The sequence below is a fragment of the Primulina huaijiensis genome, chromosome 8 (genome assembly GCF_012295235.1).
Source record: "Primulina huaijiensis isolate GDHJ02 chromosome 8, ASM1229523v2, whole genome shotgun sequence".
Classification (NCBI taxonomy): domain Eukaryota; kingdom Viridiplantae; phylum Streptophyta; class Magnoliopsida; order Lamiales; family Gesneriaceae; genus Primulina; species Primulina huaijiensis.
Genome location: NC_133313.1, coordinates 11,617,746 through 11,634,169, shown reverse-complemented (window position 1 = coordinate 11,634,169; position 16,424 = coordinate 11,617,746). Strand labels below are relative to the sequence as shown.

Here is a 16,424-nt window from a genome sequence, read left to right as displayed (position 1 = left end):
TATATATATTTCCGCACTTTTAAATGAGTAGGCGTTTCAATTATTGTCCCAGATCAAATGACTAATGATATAAAACCATAATCACGGACTATTCCATCCATAATCGCGGACTATTCCACTCGACAAGTGGTAACCACTTGACAGTCCAAGGAAAAATTGTTCAGTGCATTATCAAATGATCACTCATCTGTATGCATGGACATCTTCGTGTCCTTACCTATAAAACATGATGTTTTACATCACATATGCTAATCTCAAACTCAAACGACATTTATCATTATTTTATGTGGCTGATTCGACTCAGAACCCATTTATAATATATGGTACACTTCCTAATAAATTTCATAATCTTACGTTGATAGACATACCTCATGGTACTTTTTGTATATGCAAATAATTTATTTATGCAGCATACATAAATATATATATAAAATAAATATCATAATTGAATGAAATAAGAAAATATTATTAAAAAATCAATAAAATTCAAGCCAAAAGTTGACTCGTTAGACATCTAATCTAACAATCTCCTCATCATCATGAGAGAAACATGGATACTCAGCTAAAATCACTAGTTTAAGTCTGTAATCATTGTAACCAGCATCAGCTATCAAAAGTAATCCTACACTATTCTAGAGCTACGAAGTTGTTATCACACTTGCTTCCTGAGACGTGATCGAAGCAACATCTTCATTTAATTTCCAGATCCATCAAAAAGTCAGTGTCTGGAGGGCGGACGGGGATTTGTAAAGAAAGAGGTAGTAACAGGGTAGCAACCAAATCTGTCCCCGGAGCAGAAATTCCTTTTGAAAGTTTTGTTACAGAGGAATGGAATAGCTCGAACAAATGAACATTTCCATGTATAATGGGGAACACATGTACCTGCCATGTTGTTGGAACGTACGAAGTTAGGCCTCAAAGTAACTGAAACTCTATGTGTTAGTAAAGTCCTTGAATGGATCCTAAAAGCTGAAAAGTCTACTCTGCCTGGAGTAAGAGATTGATTGGCAAAGCCCGACACGCTCCTAAACTGCAATTCATTGAAGTTACATATAATAAATAAAAGTATTTATGCATATAATTACATATTTGTGCAATTTAGACATAAATTATATATGAAACTCTCCTGTGCGTTACATATTTTGGCCCCTGCAAAAACAACATAACTTTAGGAAGACAAGTGTAGTAGAGCAACTGCAGAAAAAGTATAAATAACAAAAGAAAAAAGAAAACTAAAAAGGAAAGAGATTGTGGTTCCTCCTAGACCAACAATACAAAGGAAAACCAAAAAAGGTGAATCAGATGTCCTTCCAATTAAAAAACAATTACAAATGCCTTCCTCCTAAACTGAGAAGAAATGAACCTGTGTAAAGAATATCAATAATCCACAATGAATCGAAATATTAAAGTTAAAACGCAAGACTAAATCGAAACAAACAGTAGATGAGAATATGCATCTGAATCTTGTTAAGGAAATATATGAACTGTGAAAGGAAGAAACAAAAGAAATGATCCTCGAACACAAGACTTACTACACTTACAACACAGCACAAGAAAGAGAAAGAAAGAAAGATGAGCAATAATAACCGCAGTTAGTGGCGCAGGAACAATAGATCAATAGAAATACTAAGCAAACTAATAGAAACCAGTCTTGTCATACTGCAAGCTGTGATACACAATAAATGCATCTCAAACGCCAAAATAAGTCCATATAGATATAGGATAATTAATTTCCTAGGAATACTGAGTCTTATGAAATTGGAAGCAGCTACAACTCAAATGTGGAAATAACATAAAAGTTTTCCAACATAAAGGAGGACAGACAGCAAGCTCTGCCACTGAAGTACTCAATGAGTTTCTTGGTCCATAACTTTCTAGTAAAACTAAACTTGAAGGGTAAAAACAACGACGACTGATTCAAACTATCAGTTATGACATCTAGCTCATATCCATGCCATCACTAATCTGGCTGCAGATGAGACTAACAGCAGAAAATGATCTCTCAAAAGGTGAGGGATGACACTGTGCATCCCTTCTGCGCTTAAAAGTGCAGCTCTCTGTGGGACCACTCTCAGCATCGAGCTTCCTCCTAACACCTTTCACAGCTTGTTGCTCAACTGGACTCAAAGGAAAAATCTGCTTGCTCACTCTGCAGAGGGAGCTATGGTTTGTTGGATCTCGGTTTTCTCGTGCCCAAAACGCAACGGAAGTTTAAAAATTTTTAGATCTTGACATTCAAGATATATTTCAGCACTCGTATGATTTTAATAATTAAATATACATAGGATTTTAAAACTTTTACCTTTAGTGAAATCATCACTTGGCTCCAACTACTCCGGTATCAGCGGACGTAGCTCATGCTGTAATTCCCTACGAACATTCTTCGATCTCCTAATCCGGTCTACGACTGGAATATTTGTTCCTCTTCTAGATTGCACTAGAAATTTAGAAGAACTTTCGCGTAGAGATAGAACACGAAGAAGAAATCGACTCAATTCTATTAATTAGGATTGCCGAAAACTTCTTGCAAAAGAAAAGAGAATAATTGAGAGCCGCCACCGAAACTTGGGAGGAGCCGAAAGTTTTCTCGTAAAACTCCAAGAAAAGCTTCGAATCCTTGCTATGCTATAAGAATAAAATATTCTTATTATTTCTTGTATCCATCATTAACTTAATTAATCTAATTAATTAAGTTAACTATATATTCTTTTTCCCAAGATGGCCCGAATGAATGCCTTATTGAAATCTCTATTGATTCCACCGAATGCATGCATTATAATGATAAAAAAAATTTATTATTATATTTTCTAATATTTTCTTTACTTAATTAATCTAATTAATTAAGTTAATAAAAGATTCTAAAATACATGCCAACTATAGCCAATCTCGATTTCTTTTAATGCATATATCTTTTCAAGAATATCATGCATTATTTATTTTGCTTTGTGTGCAAATTTCTAAAATTATGGTATCATGAATATTTTCAAATTACATAAATCAATATCATATTTTACAAAAACTTAATGGGATATATTTTAACTCAATTAAAATATAATTAATTATTAAAGCCCATTTGAACTTTAATAAATTTGCATGATGAGCTTATACTCTTACAAGCCCATGATCCATGCTCCCATTACATTAATCTCATCAAAATCCCGATCGACGATCCAATATCATCGATGTGACAAATTCAACTTATTTGTTATTATGATGCACAATTTAATTTCAAGATCACCAATGTCTATCATCAAAATCCCGATCGACGATCCAATATCATCGATGCATGCTCTCAAAATTTCTATAAGCTTTTATAAACTTTATTTATAAGCTTATCGATTGATCATATCAAACTTATTTCTTATAAATTCAACTCATTGAATTTATTATCTCAACATTTTCTATAAATTCAACTCCTTGAATTTATTATCTCAACGGGAACAAAATAATCCAGTACTTGTGTGATCCTCAATGGATCAGGGATACAGCTAGCCGTGGGTTCACAACTCTTTGTGATTCAGGACAATTTCCTTTATTCGGGCTTACCCTAGTTAGCCCCATTCTTTTCATCACCTTGATCAAGAATGTCAGAACTCATTTCTGATTGCACCGCACCCATCGTATCATGGTAAGAGCGTCTAGTAGCATCGCCCTATGATCCCCTAGGTATCACTGATAGTGCCTGCAAGAACCAGTCGATTATGATTAGCGTACAGTACGGTCCCTTCATCTCATATATCCCGATCGAATCTGCAACCATTGGTTCATCGAGAGATGCATATCAATTCGATAACTATGTGACACATATAATAGTGGCATCGCATGTACTATTTGGAGAACTCTTTCTCCAACGTGTATCTCATACTCTGGCCAGAGATTCCACGCACTATTATTTCATCAGATCACATAGGATATCCACACCCGTAGGTGAACGGTGAATCCCCGACTACAATGCACTGGCTCCTATATGTGTCGCAACTGTACCCAACCTCGCCACCTGATAACTCTCCTAGAGCCGGTAAACGAGTCAAAGCACAGTCCTAGCATATAGAGCCTCAGTGTTGTCCCGGGTCGTAAGGACTAATGGTGTACAATCATAACCACGGACTTATCCTCTCGATGAATGATAACCACTTGGAAAGTCCGAGGGAGGGTTGTTCGATATAATCTTCATATGACTACTCATCTGCATGTTTGGACATCTCTATACCCTTACCAAGAGACGCGGTACACAACATCACAGATGCTAGTCTCGAGCTCAAGCGACATTTATCCATGTTTTAGGCGGCTGAATCGACTAGGAACGAATTTAGATTATACAGTGTTTACAAATGAGTTTCAACATCGAATTACGATTCATTTGTATTAATGTATAATCAAGGACTTTATCTATGCTGATTGCATGAGTATACAGATAAAGTAAACTGAAACTATGAAAAGTTAAATTATATTAAAATAAAGATTATTTATTACACTTGAGTCAATAAATTCCCTAGCAAACCGTTGACTTGCAGGGCATCTACTCTAACATGGTTATCATACAAAATTCTTTGGTTACAGTTTTTGTCACAAATATGTGTCAGCCCAGTTATTCTGCAGCGGTACATGTTCCCCCAAACATATTCACTTTCACATTTCCAGTCACACTTGTGAACAGGATTTGGCCCATCTTGGCCAAGAATACTTGACAAATAAATAACATCTGTAGGAACATCAACCATAGATTTGCCAAATACCTCCATTCCTTTAGTTAATGCAAATGTTCGTTCCTCCGAACCCCAAAGCGTTCTGCACACTCAAAACAAGACAAAGTGTCCAATTGGATGGAGAGACCGAGAGATACTCCGGAACATCTAACTTAAATTCCACGAGTCTTTTTTCAGACAATTGAAGATACAACAACTAAGTAAATAAGCTGTAGAAGACAAAAAACATAAAACCACAAAATGACACGTTAAAGCCAAGCGAATTTTGTTCCCTCTTTCTTCCATCAACTACATAAATTCCTGCACTCAATTTCTTTTCTTCAATATTTTCTATTCATCGCGAAGAAAAATAACGCATATGATCTAAAATCTGTGATCAGTAAGGAAAGAAGTTCCGTTGTTAACTACTTTTGTTCAACGACAAAAAAAGTCAAACGTGCTAAACTTGTACTAATAATAATCTAGAAATGTAACAGTATAATTACCTCACTTGTAATGAAGTAAAATAGATAAATAAATTCAAGACCTTATCCAAATCGGAAAAAAAATAAACAAACAATTAAATAAAGCCATTTCCCCAACAAGACGAAACATTAATAATCCACAGAAAAAGAAGAAGAAAATCAAATGCTAAAAGCCAGATCTATGGTAAAAAAAAAATTAAGAAAAAAAATAAAATACAGAAAATCTCAATTCAAACAAAGGTAAACACACCAGTCACATCTAAACCACATCAACAGTCATCTCCAAAACAAAATCAGCTCAAAATCCCACAGCAGAGAAAGAAAAACCGGAGAAATCAACGAAAATAGCACTTACTCCGGTAATCGGAAAATCAAACTGCAGCGCTTCTCTCACTCTCTCTCTAACACACGCGCTCACACCTACGTAAACCGCAGCTTTCTCTCTCACTCGCGTAGAGCAAAGTTTGGAAAACCGAAGTCGGAGAAAATGGGAGTATTTATAGAGAAAATTTGGGGAAAATTAGGAAAAAGGGACTCTATTGTGTTTTTTTTGAAAAAAACGATTCATGGTTAAAATTACTTTTATGTCCCTACGTTTTAAGTTTAAATTCTTTAAACACACCTTTTTTAACTAATTATCCCAGATTATACATTCATATCATCTTTTCCAAAAAAATTTAAAAAACCTCCGACCGTTCCAGTAAAACCCTCGAAAAAACCTTCCCCTCAAGGCGACGCTTACTCAATCGAAGGAATGGCAAACGAAAATGTGGTAAGATTCACGTTTATTTCGATTTTTTGCTTCTGTGTTTTTCTCCATTTTCGTGATTTATGTATGCTGTGTGCGTGTGAATGGGCGTTTATTTTTTTACTTTGATGGTCGACGATGAGAGGTCTACCATAACGTATGGTCGACCATGAAAGTGATAAAGCCAATAGATTATGGTGGACCACCTTGTTTTTTATGGTCGACCATGTGGTCAAATGGTCGACCATAAAAAACAAGGTGGTCGACCATAAGCTATTGGCTTTTTCACTTCCATGGTCGACCATGTGAGGTCGACCATACATTATGGTCGACAATAGATTATGGTCGACCATAATCCATTGTGGTCGACCATAACCTATGGTCGACCATTTGATGGCTATGGTCGACAATTTGTGGTCGACTAATATTTCCGTAACTGTACTAACTTTTTTTTGTGTCACATGTTTATTTGCCGAGGAAACTTGGCAGAGATGCAGTATTTCGATGCAAATTGACAATTCAATCGAGATACAAAGAGGTTTCTGAGAAGATTCATCGCTATTTGAACAACGACGAGAGAACCCATTTTTTTTTGTTTTTGGCTTTTGGTAATTTGGTTAGGTATTATAGAGATTTTAACATTTCCAGTCAAATTATATGGGATTTAATGAGTAATCAGATTGTTGATAGTAGTAGTGATGATTTGTGAATGGTGGTGCGCAAAAGGCCGGTTAGATTTTCTTTGTTAGAATATTGTTTAATAATGGGTCTCGATTGCGCTATAGAGCCCGAAGATTTATCAGATAGAGATGTATTTGGCACCACACACTTTCCCGGTAAGTCTGAGATTGCTTTGAGTGATTTGGAGGGAAAGATTAATGTCGAAGAGCATAATGAGAGTGGTATAGATGTGGAGAAGATAAAGATGGCTAGTCTATACTTTTGTTGTGCCGTATTTGGTGAGTCGACGAGGAAAAAGACGATGAAGATCGACCCTAAATTTTTGAGGATTGTAGATGATTTGGATAGGTTCAACCATTATCCCTGGGGTAGAGTAGCCTATCGGGATGCTGTCCGATGTTTGAAGAAGGACCTTTTAGGGCGATATAATTATCTCACCGAGGCACAAGGTCGGAAAGAAGTTGACGGCAGCTTCCTTGTCGGCGGTTTTGTTCTACCTCTGCAGGTATATTATTTTTTGAATGTTAAAGTGGATTTGATATCTTTATTTCTACTAGTAACATTGTTTGAAATTAATGTTACAGATCCTTGCTTATGAATGTTATCCGAGCGTGGCACAAAAGGTAGCAAGGAGAAGAGATGCGGAAGGTTTGATGTTGCCCAGGATGTTTCAGTGGGTGACTAACACATGGTCGTCAAACCGTGCCCCAACTGGCGCTGATATCGCCTGCAGCCTTTGGTGATTCTCCTATAGATGTAAGTAATATGAATTGATTTGATATAATAACTGTGGACATTAATTTTTTATTAATATGATGTGTTATTAATTATATGCAGGATTGTCTTGGTTTTTTGACTCCTACTCCTGAGGAGCTAGTTTCACCTTATTACACGACCGGGATTTTTGTTGATTCTGTACCTGATGCGGTCATCACTCGGGTGCTCGAGCTCTGGAGGCAAGGTGAAACAGTCATATGTAGCGAGCACCCTTTGGAGTCTCCCTCAGTCCAGCACACGCCTTCTGCACATTCAAGTCCTGTTTTTTGCGGCAACTTTTATGGTGATATGAGTAGATAAGTCTAGCACACCCTTTCTGCAAATGCATCTGAGGACGTTTCTGGCACCCGTTCTGGTGATCTCAATAGATCCAGCTCTAGCACTAGTTCTCCAATGCGTACGGGTCCTAGAGTCCACTTTGGACTCAATCCTTCCCGCCACCCGTCACCGTTGGAGCATCGTTTCGAGAGGCGGTTGACTGCCTTGGAGGATTCCGTTGTGTCTATGCATGTTAAGATGTCAGCAGAATTTATTGAGACCAGGGCGTCTATCCGGAATATAAATATGACTTTAGATGACTTGAAATCGAGTTTCAATCTTGGTCTCGATGAGTTGAGATCGAGTTTGACTGAACAGATCAGAGCTGGTTTTGATGAGATGAGGTCTACCATTCTAGTGCATCAGGACAAAGATTATAGCATAGCCTATAGCAGAGGGCGGAAGAGGAAATCATCCGAGGCCGATTTTGGTGAGTTAATTATATTAATTATAATTATTTTTTTGTGATAGAATTTTCATTATTATTTTAATTTGTTTAATTTACGTTGTTAGGTGTGGATGATAATCTGGCTAGGGAAATTGGCAGTAGTAGCCAAATACAACATATATTTGAGCCTAACCTTCCAGTCATTACAGAGGAGTCCTCAGAAGGTAAGCTGATGCACTTTTTTGATTTTATATTTATGTACAGTTTATTTAACAATAAAATTTTTTTTTAGATATTCAAGCGACTCCGGATGCGCGTAATCCAGTTGGCGAGGCGACCACGTCGAGAGGTTATTACACTGCACCTTGTCTATTCATATTTGCATTGAAGTTATTATTTTAATTTGTTTAATGTACGCTGTTAGGTGTGGATGATAATCTGGCTACCCAACAGATATTCGAGCCTATCCTTCCAGGCATTACAGAGGAGTCCTTGGAAGGTAAGGTAAGACACTTTTTGGATTTTATATTTATGTATAGTATATTAAACAATATACTTTTTCGTTTTCAGATATTCAAGTGACTCCCGATGCGCGTATGTCAGGTCGCGAGTTGACCACGTCGAGAGGTTATTACACTACACCTTGTCTATTCATATTTTCATTAAAGTTGTTTTAATTGATCAATTTACGCAGTGAGGCCACTTGCGGAGACCGTGACACTTAAAGTAAACACCTCGCTGGCGCGAGTTAGGGCATCGATGCTCAACCATTCGCCAAGTATGATTCGAGGTTTTTATGCTGAATATGAGAAGTCGTACTACGGGCCCATGGCGATCGTAAACTCGCGTGTCACTTTCTCTGTAAGCATTTACAATGCTTTTAAATTTGTTAGAGAACTTATTTTAAAACATTGAAAAACTTTTGTTTTGTTGTATTCAGCACTTCGGCGAAGCTCTCCGTGGATTGCTTGTGATGCAGATCCGACATCCTGAAGTGATGTCGCCAGATGTGTCGTTGATGGACATAGATTTCTAGAGTTCGATGTCAATATTGGCCGAAGATAAAGATAATGTTGTGAACACAGATTTGGTGGGAAAAGTGAAAAGCAGTGATCCAAAATGGCCTTGTATCTCGTGGGAGAATGCACGAAGAATTCTCATCCCTGTCTACAGAGATAGGCGCTGGTTTTTTCTTAAACTTGTTACAAGGGTGAATAAGTGCATTATATATGACTTGCAGCGAAGGCACGATCCCAACTTCAAAGATCTGAATGAGGAAATAGAGCCTATACTTATAAACGCTGCTCGTCTGCTATCCATTGTCGGGAACAACCCACACCCCGAGAGGCCATGGAATATAAAGCTTCATGATGAATACAGTGCCAAGATTATACAGTAAGTTGTCAACTTTCTAATTAAAATATAAAAAGTTCATTATATTTTATGATTTTATAAAGTAAATAATAACTTTTTATTTTATTTTATTTTTTCTCAGCGAAGACTCTGGAGCATTTGTATTAGCTGTTGCTGGATACTCTTTGTCTACGAAGAGTGCGCAATTAGTACTAACTTTGGATGAAAAAATAGTATCTGAGTTTAGATATTTTTTAGCTTGTAATATGTTCCTTAATGATTGGTCATTGTTGTGATGTATAGGACAATTTTATGCAATTACTGGACACACATTGTTTGTTATTTGTTTGTTTTGTTATGTAATTCCATAGTATTTTTTGTTTGACCACTCTAGTTTTTTGGTCGACCACTGTGTTTTGTGGTCGACCATTCTACTATTTTTGGTCGACCACTTTGTTTTTTGGTCGACCCCCATGAAACATGACACTGTGCTTTTTGGTCGACCATACAAATATGGTCGACTACTCTCTTTTATGGTCGACCACTCTTTTTTTATGGTCGATCCCTCTTTTTTTGGTCGACCAAGTCTGTGCTTTGGTCGACCACAATCTTTAGGTTTAGGGTTTAGGGTTTATGTCATATGTTATAGGGTTTAGGGTTTAGCGTTTAGGGTTTATGTCATATGTTATAATTTAAATTTGAATCAATCTCAAAATTAAGTTACATTTCAAAAAATTTGAATCGTGAAATCACAATTACGTTGTAAGATATAATTTACAGGTGTCACGATATGAAAATTATGTCATATGTTATAATTTAAATTTAAATCAATCTCAAAATGACGTTACATTTAAAAAAATTTTAATCGTGAAATCACAATTACGTTGTAAGATATAATTTACAGGTGTTACGATGTGCAAAATTATGTCATATGTTATAATTTAAATTTGAATCAATCGCAAAATTAAGTTACATTTCAAAAAATTTGAATCGTGAAATCACAATTATGTTGTAAGTTATAATTTACAGGTGTCACGATATGAAAATTATGTCATATGTTATAATTTAAATTTAAATCAATCTCAAAATGACGTTACATTTAAAAAAATTTGAATCGTGAAATCACAATTACGTTGTAAGATATAATTTACAGGTGTTACGATGTGCAAAATTATGTCATATGTTATAATTTAAATTTGAATCAATCTCAAAATGATTTTTGAATCGGGAAATAATTTACATAATAAACAGGCTAATGGTCGACCATCCTGGTCGACCATTAGGCTAATGGTCGACCATAAATGTAATGGTCGACCATCGGGCTTATGGTCGACCAATGGGCTTATGGTGGACCAAAAATAAAAGATTGGTCGACCATCAATCCAATGGTCGACCATCGGTCTAATGGTCGACCAAAAATAAAACTTTGGTCGACCCTCAGGCGAATGGTCGACCATCCAGCAGCATATGATTCTATTTTTTGCTGAATTCGTCGATGGAAGGAATTCTGTTTTGTTTTCTTCTACCAACTCTCTTCTTTACCAAAGGAGGCAAGACCAATGGAAAATTAATGTTGCGTGGCCATTCATTTTCTTCCGGAACAGGGTAAACAGTCTCTGAGTAATCCATGCACCATGACATCGTAGAATAGTACTCTGAACACAGATCATATATATCAATCTTCGCTAACCAACTGGCTGCAATGGCATGAGCACATGGAATTCTATCAATATCAAATACTCGACATGTGCATCTTTTTGATTCCAGGTCTACTATGGCCGAATGTCCACGGTCCCTAACATCAAACTCCAGACGACCTAATTCAAAAACTTGCATTCCATGGGCATCAGTGAATCGGCTACGAAGAATCCCCTCGATGGCAGGGGTCAAATTAGTGTTACTTGCAATTGATGCGTGGCGATATCAGGCAAACCAACATGAGGCCAGTTTCTGCAAAGAATCTAAAAGTGCAATGATTGGCAGCTTTCTTTCTTCAAGTAATCTAGCATTGATCGACTCAACCCCGTTTGTCGTCATAATATTGTAACGGGTCTTTGAACAATATGCTCGAGTCCATCTATCAAGTGAATCTCTCTCGTCCAAAAAATGCGCTGCCTCAGGATATCTATTCCTAAATTCATTGTATGCATTATCAAACTCGAATGGCTTATAAATTTTTGCAATGTGCAAAAACATTTCGGTTGCATCCTTCTTTTTGCATCTAGTTTTCGGGTTTTGAGATAAATGTCACGTACAATGACCATGATGCGCATTTCTATATACAGTAGAAACCGCATTTATGATTCCTTGATGCCTGTATGAAATTATCACCAATTCATCCTCGTCTGGTACTACTTCTAACAACTTCGTCAAAAATCAACTCCACGAAGAAGTACACTCGACATCTACGATTCCCCACGCCAAAGGATATTGGTGATAATTTCCATCTTGTGCCGATGCCACCAGTAAAACACCATTATACTTGCCCTTCAACCACGTACCATCAATTGATACAACTTTCCGCATACTTCGATATCCTCTGACGCATGCACCAAAGGCAAGAAACATATACTTGAATCGATTTTCCTCGTCGACAAAAATGTCTGTTATGCTTCCTCGATTCATCTGCTCAACCATGTGCAAATAACAAGTCAATAAAGCAAAACTCTTCGTAGGATCACCTTTCAACATATTGTCTGCTAGTTCTTTCCCTTTCCAAGCCTTGTAGTATGATATATCAGCATTCATACTATTGCGCATCATCGCCATCACCGCTTTTGGAACAATTGGCACTGGATGACCTTGGAAATTATCCACCAACATATCACGAACAACAGCAGAACTCGCTCCACGGATTTTTTTCGTCTCCCAGTCAAACCACATGTGTGTGTATTGCAATAGGTCCGAACAGAAAATGCATGTGAATCATTCCTAATCTTTGAGGTCCAGATTCTCCACTTACAATCAGACACTACACATTTTACGGCATACACTTTTTTGCTACTTTTAACCGTCTCAAATTCAAAGCAAGCTTCCAAACTTATTCTAATTATCACTTTTTTCACTGCTTCTCGGTTTGGAAATTCTTGACCAACAAACAAGTTTGAACCATCAGTGAATGAAAATGTGTCATTATCAATATTCACATCCGCAACCAAATTTGCGTCAACACTTGCTACAAGATTTGCCTCGACATCGTTTGCGTCATTACGTGCTTCATCATATAACTCGTCTGTGTTACTACGATCTACATGCATGGCATCCACGTTATGTGCTTCGTCGAAAAAGTCAGTGATGTTATTACAATCCACAGAAACAATATTCAAGTGAAAATAATCATCAAAATGTCTCTGTTCGATAAAATTGCAATTGTTTTCGTTCACATTATCAAAAAAATCAACAGAAGCAGCACGTTCAATTTCAACTTGAAGCACTGGCCTACTTCTCAGACAACCAAGATAAAAATATGCTTTCAAATCATGGTCATTCTCTATGTAAATTGGTTGAATGTTGCACGGCAAATCTAGAAGATAACTCATCCTCAACATGGCACTATCTTCTAATTTTCCAGCTCTATATAGTTCACTTTTTAAATTTTCAAAATCATAAATATCATCGTCCACTGGAATAGCAACAAACTTTGCATTTGGCCCTGCATTCCATTTATATACCAGCTCTTCATTTTCCCATTTCCCATCGAAATGAACAACAATAACTGTCGGCATATCTACAAAATTCACCAAAAACGTATGATAATTAGTCAACAAAACATATAATAATTAGAATGGGCAAATTTATTAAATTATAATTATAAAAAATGACCACACTATGTCCACCCGCTTGGTCAACCAATAAGAATTCCTTCTTGGTCGACCAAGAATGGAGTTTGTTCGACCAACAAGAATTCTTCTTGGTCGACCAAGAATGGTCTTCTTGGTCGACCAAAATTCATTCTTGGTCGACCAAGAATGAATTCTTATTGGTCGACCAAGTTGAGGAAAAAATTTTCTTCTTCAACTACAGACTTAATTTTCGACGAGGTTAATTTTCGTGGATGGCTATTCCGGCGACGTTAATTTTCGTAGATGGCTAGACGAAGAAAACAATGAATTGGGTTCAATGGAAATGGAGAAAACTTACCGTGCTCGTTTTTTCTTCAAAAGGAGACGACTTGGTCTTCAAATACAGAAGAATCGGGCAATAGGTGTAGATCTAGATCTGAAGAATGAGCTTGTCAACTTCTCTTTAATGTAATGCTGCAGCAGTTGATGTTGTAGATGAGGTTTTTACATCCGTAGACTGAGAAGAAAGAGAAAAAACGACAACATAACAATTAATTTATTAAGTTTACAGGTTTTACATTTCAATTAAGGTTTAATATAATAATTACGAGTCAACTCCTTTTTTTTAAAAAAAAGTCAGAGTCCTTTTTTTTAAAATCTTTTCTGTATTAATCCTATTTTTTTAATTGTCCCGAAAATTTGAGGTGATCCAATTATCATAAACTTTTCGTTAAAAGAAAATACAAATAAATTAAATTATATCGTTATTTACATATGTTCACTCATTTAAGAATAATCTGGAAGAGGAAGCCTCAACCTAGCACGGGCACAGGTCCTACCCATCCTCCGTTCCAATATGAAAATATCAATCCGATCATTGCGATAAGCATTCCGCTATACCATAGCGGGCAAACCGAACGAGTCACTCCCTAGTCCATTAAAGAGTTAGTCAAAATTAAAATCTATCATTTTGGTGAAATATGGACGAAATTCAAATGAAATTACAATGTGAATCCGAGTGCATTTACTCACCCGACCCTTCGATCCCCACTTCCATCTTTTCTTCGTTGAATACACATGTTTATGTTTATTCCCACAGTATTTTATTAGTAACATAAATTTCATTATAAATTCATCTTTGCTAAAAATAAAAATTTACTACAACGTTCGAAAAATTACTACACGTAAACTGCATGCATGCAAATGATTTAAATTTCATATTTATTTTATTTAATTGATTTTAAATGCTTAAATGATATTTTTTACATGTTTAAATGTTCAAAGTGCATGATTTCATGAAATTGAAGGATTTTTTTAGAATATTCGATAATAGGCTATCGAAAGGAGAACGAAGACGACCAAGATAAAATATTTTTTCGCTAAATATTTTTGAAGCCTAATAATATGATTAAATATGATAAAAAATTTCTAAAAATGTTGGAGTCTAAATTATTTTACGAGAAGAGCTCGATTTTATCCGGGAAGCCGATTTTGGGCAAATGAATGACTTTTAAAAGCACAAATTTTTTTTTAAAACCAATTTTGTAAACTTTTATTTTATAATTAAATAAGTATTAATGAACCTAATTTATTTATGATTGAAGGTCTCAATTATTCCTAAACTAAAAAGCCCGAAACCCCAACCTTTTTACCATGTAATTTTTGAAAATATTAAATATCAAAGCTAGGGTTCTTGAGTCCCTTGGCAGCAGAAAATTTACACCACACACACTCTCAAATTTTCGAGATTTTTTGAGAGAAAAACAAAGAGTCTTCGTCGTCCGCTCGTCTCCCTTCGCAACCCACGCCCACGATCGCATATTCGATCGTTTTAAACGCAAAGGCACACCTCTAAACTCTTTTGATGCACCATTCAAATCATAATATGCATGTTTTATGTATTTTAGAATGAAAAATATTTGAGTTCAAACTGCTTAACGTTTTGACGATTGTTTTCAAAGTTGTGAAGCTTTTACGCTTGTTTGAAACGCTTTTTGATTTCTAAGAAAATGCTGCCAATAGGTGATGTTAAGGGTCGTACAAAGAGTCTTTTAATTGAGGAACATAGGCTGGAAGCGTGCAACGCTAAGGGAAGACAATCCTAGGGTTTCTTAGGGTTTTCAAGGAAGTGTGGTTGGCTCTAAGGAGACGGTTAAGGGGACAGCCGCGCCAGGACTTGGTCAGGGATCTGTGCAAGCCATGAATCAACGCTAGGAAGAGTCCTAGTATGGCTGGACTAATGGAAGCATGAAGGAGGAGTAGTCGCGGCCTTAGCAAGGGTTTAGGGATAGGTTTGCGCAGGGGTCTTGTAACGCCCCGAAAATTTAAAGGTCCACGTAAACCACATGAATGCAATTAGTAAATTCTCGTGTATTTTAATTAAATATTTTAATTGCATGAATTAATTTTGTTGTGCTTACTTGCATGTTTAAAATATATTTTTCTACATGATTGAATTATAATGTATTTTTAAAAGATATTCGAGTTGCGATCGAGGAACGGAGACCGAGGGTTGAGAAAAATTGAAAATGTTTTTATTAAATAATTATTTTTAATTATTTAAAATATGGTTGATGCATTTTAGTATTTTTTGAAAATAAAGGGTTTTGAGGTGATTTAATACGCCGGGACGTAAATTTTATCAGTGTTGGTTTTTCAACAAAAATACGAACTTTTTGACAACCCGGCTAATAAATTCACAAACTTATTTAAGCAAAATTATTTTTAATATTTTATTAAGTACTAATGGGCTTAATGGGCCTAATTAATCTTGTTAGTGGGCTTAAGTTATCATTAGTACTTTAATTGATATTTAAAGTGCAATCCACCCCATATTTTTTCACACAACTTCATGCCTCACCTCTTTAAAAATCTGAAAACTCTTTCTCAAAACATCACACGGCACACACCTCTAAATTCACGAGAAAGTTGCAAAATTTCAAAGGAAAATTCAGCCAAGGGTTCGTGTCATCGTTCTTCGCAATCGTCAACGTAAATTCGTGCGTAAATTACCCAAAGGCACGCCATACATCTCCTTTTCTCATCTATCACATCGTATTATCGTTTTAAATATCGTGTGCATGAAAAGCATGAATTTCTTATGATTATTTTCGGAATATTGCACATGCATGTAATAAATTCATGAATTTTGATCCAAAAATTATGCTAAACATGTGTTAAGGGGCTGCCATCGATAGGGTAATAATA

General features: G+C 36.1%; 3 protein-coding genes across 4 annotated transcripts; 1 reads left to right on the top strand and 2 right to left on the bottom strand.

Annotated features, from left to right (window-relative positions):
* Nucleotides 1-452: 452 nt before the first annotated feature.
* Nucleotides 453-5,686, bottom strand: LOC140983504 (uncharacterized). Its single transcript, XM_073450585.1, has 3 exons — nt 5,526-5,686; nt 4,536-4,788; nt 453-2,169 (listed from the first exon to the last, which is right to left on the bottom strand). Exons 2-3 carry the CDS (start codon nt 4,740-4,742, stop codon nt 1,939-1,941), a joined length of 438 nt encoding a protein of 145 aa, XP_073306686.1. The 5' UTR covers nt 4,743-4,788; nt 5,526-5,686; the 3' UTR covers nt 453-1,938.
* A 966-nt stretch (nt 5,687-6,652) lies between these two features.
* On the top strand, nt 6,653-9,743 carry LOC140983630 (uncharacterized). 2 transcript variants are annotated; one of them, XM_073450751.1, is made up of 10 exons: nt 6,653-7,104; nt 7,184-7,355; nt 7,437-8,124; nt 8,208-8,306; nt 8,375-8,431; nt 8,507-8,581; nt 8,653-8,709; nt 8,777-8,943; nt 9,023-9,477; nt 9,578-9,743. In XM_073450751.1, the coding sequence occupies exons 3-9, from the start codon at nt 7,770-7,772 to the stop codon at nt 9,116-9,118; spliced, it is 906 nt and encodes a 301-aa protein (XP_073306852.1). In that variant the 5' UTR covers nt 6,653-7,104; nt 7,184-7,355; nt 7,437-7,769; the 3' UTR covers nt 9,119-9,477; nt 9,578-9,743. The 2 variants fall into 2 exon arrangements, with proteins under 2 accessions (XP_073306852.1, XP_073306853.1); XM_073450752.1 differs by having other exon boundaries at nt 6,653-7,355.
* Nucleotides 9,744-10,908: 1,165 nt separating this feature from the next.
* Nucleotides 10,909-11,631, bottom strand: LOC140982064 (uncharacterized). The gene is made up of 2 exons (XM_073448477.1): nt 11,373-11,631; nt 10,909-11,252 (listed from the first exon to the last, which is right to left on the bottom strand). Exons 1-2 carry the CDS (start codon nt 11,629-11,631, stop codon nt 10,909-10,911), a joined length of 603 nt encoding a protein of 200 aa, XP_073304578.1.
* Nucleotides 11,632-16,424: the final 4,793 nt, after the last annotated feature.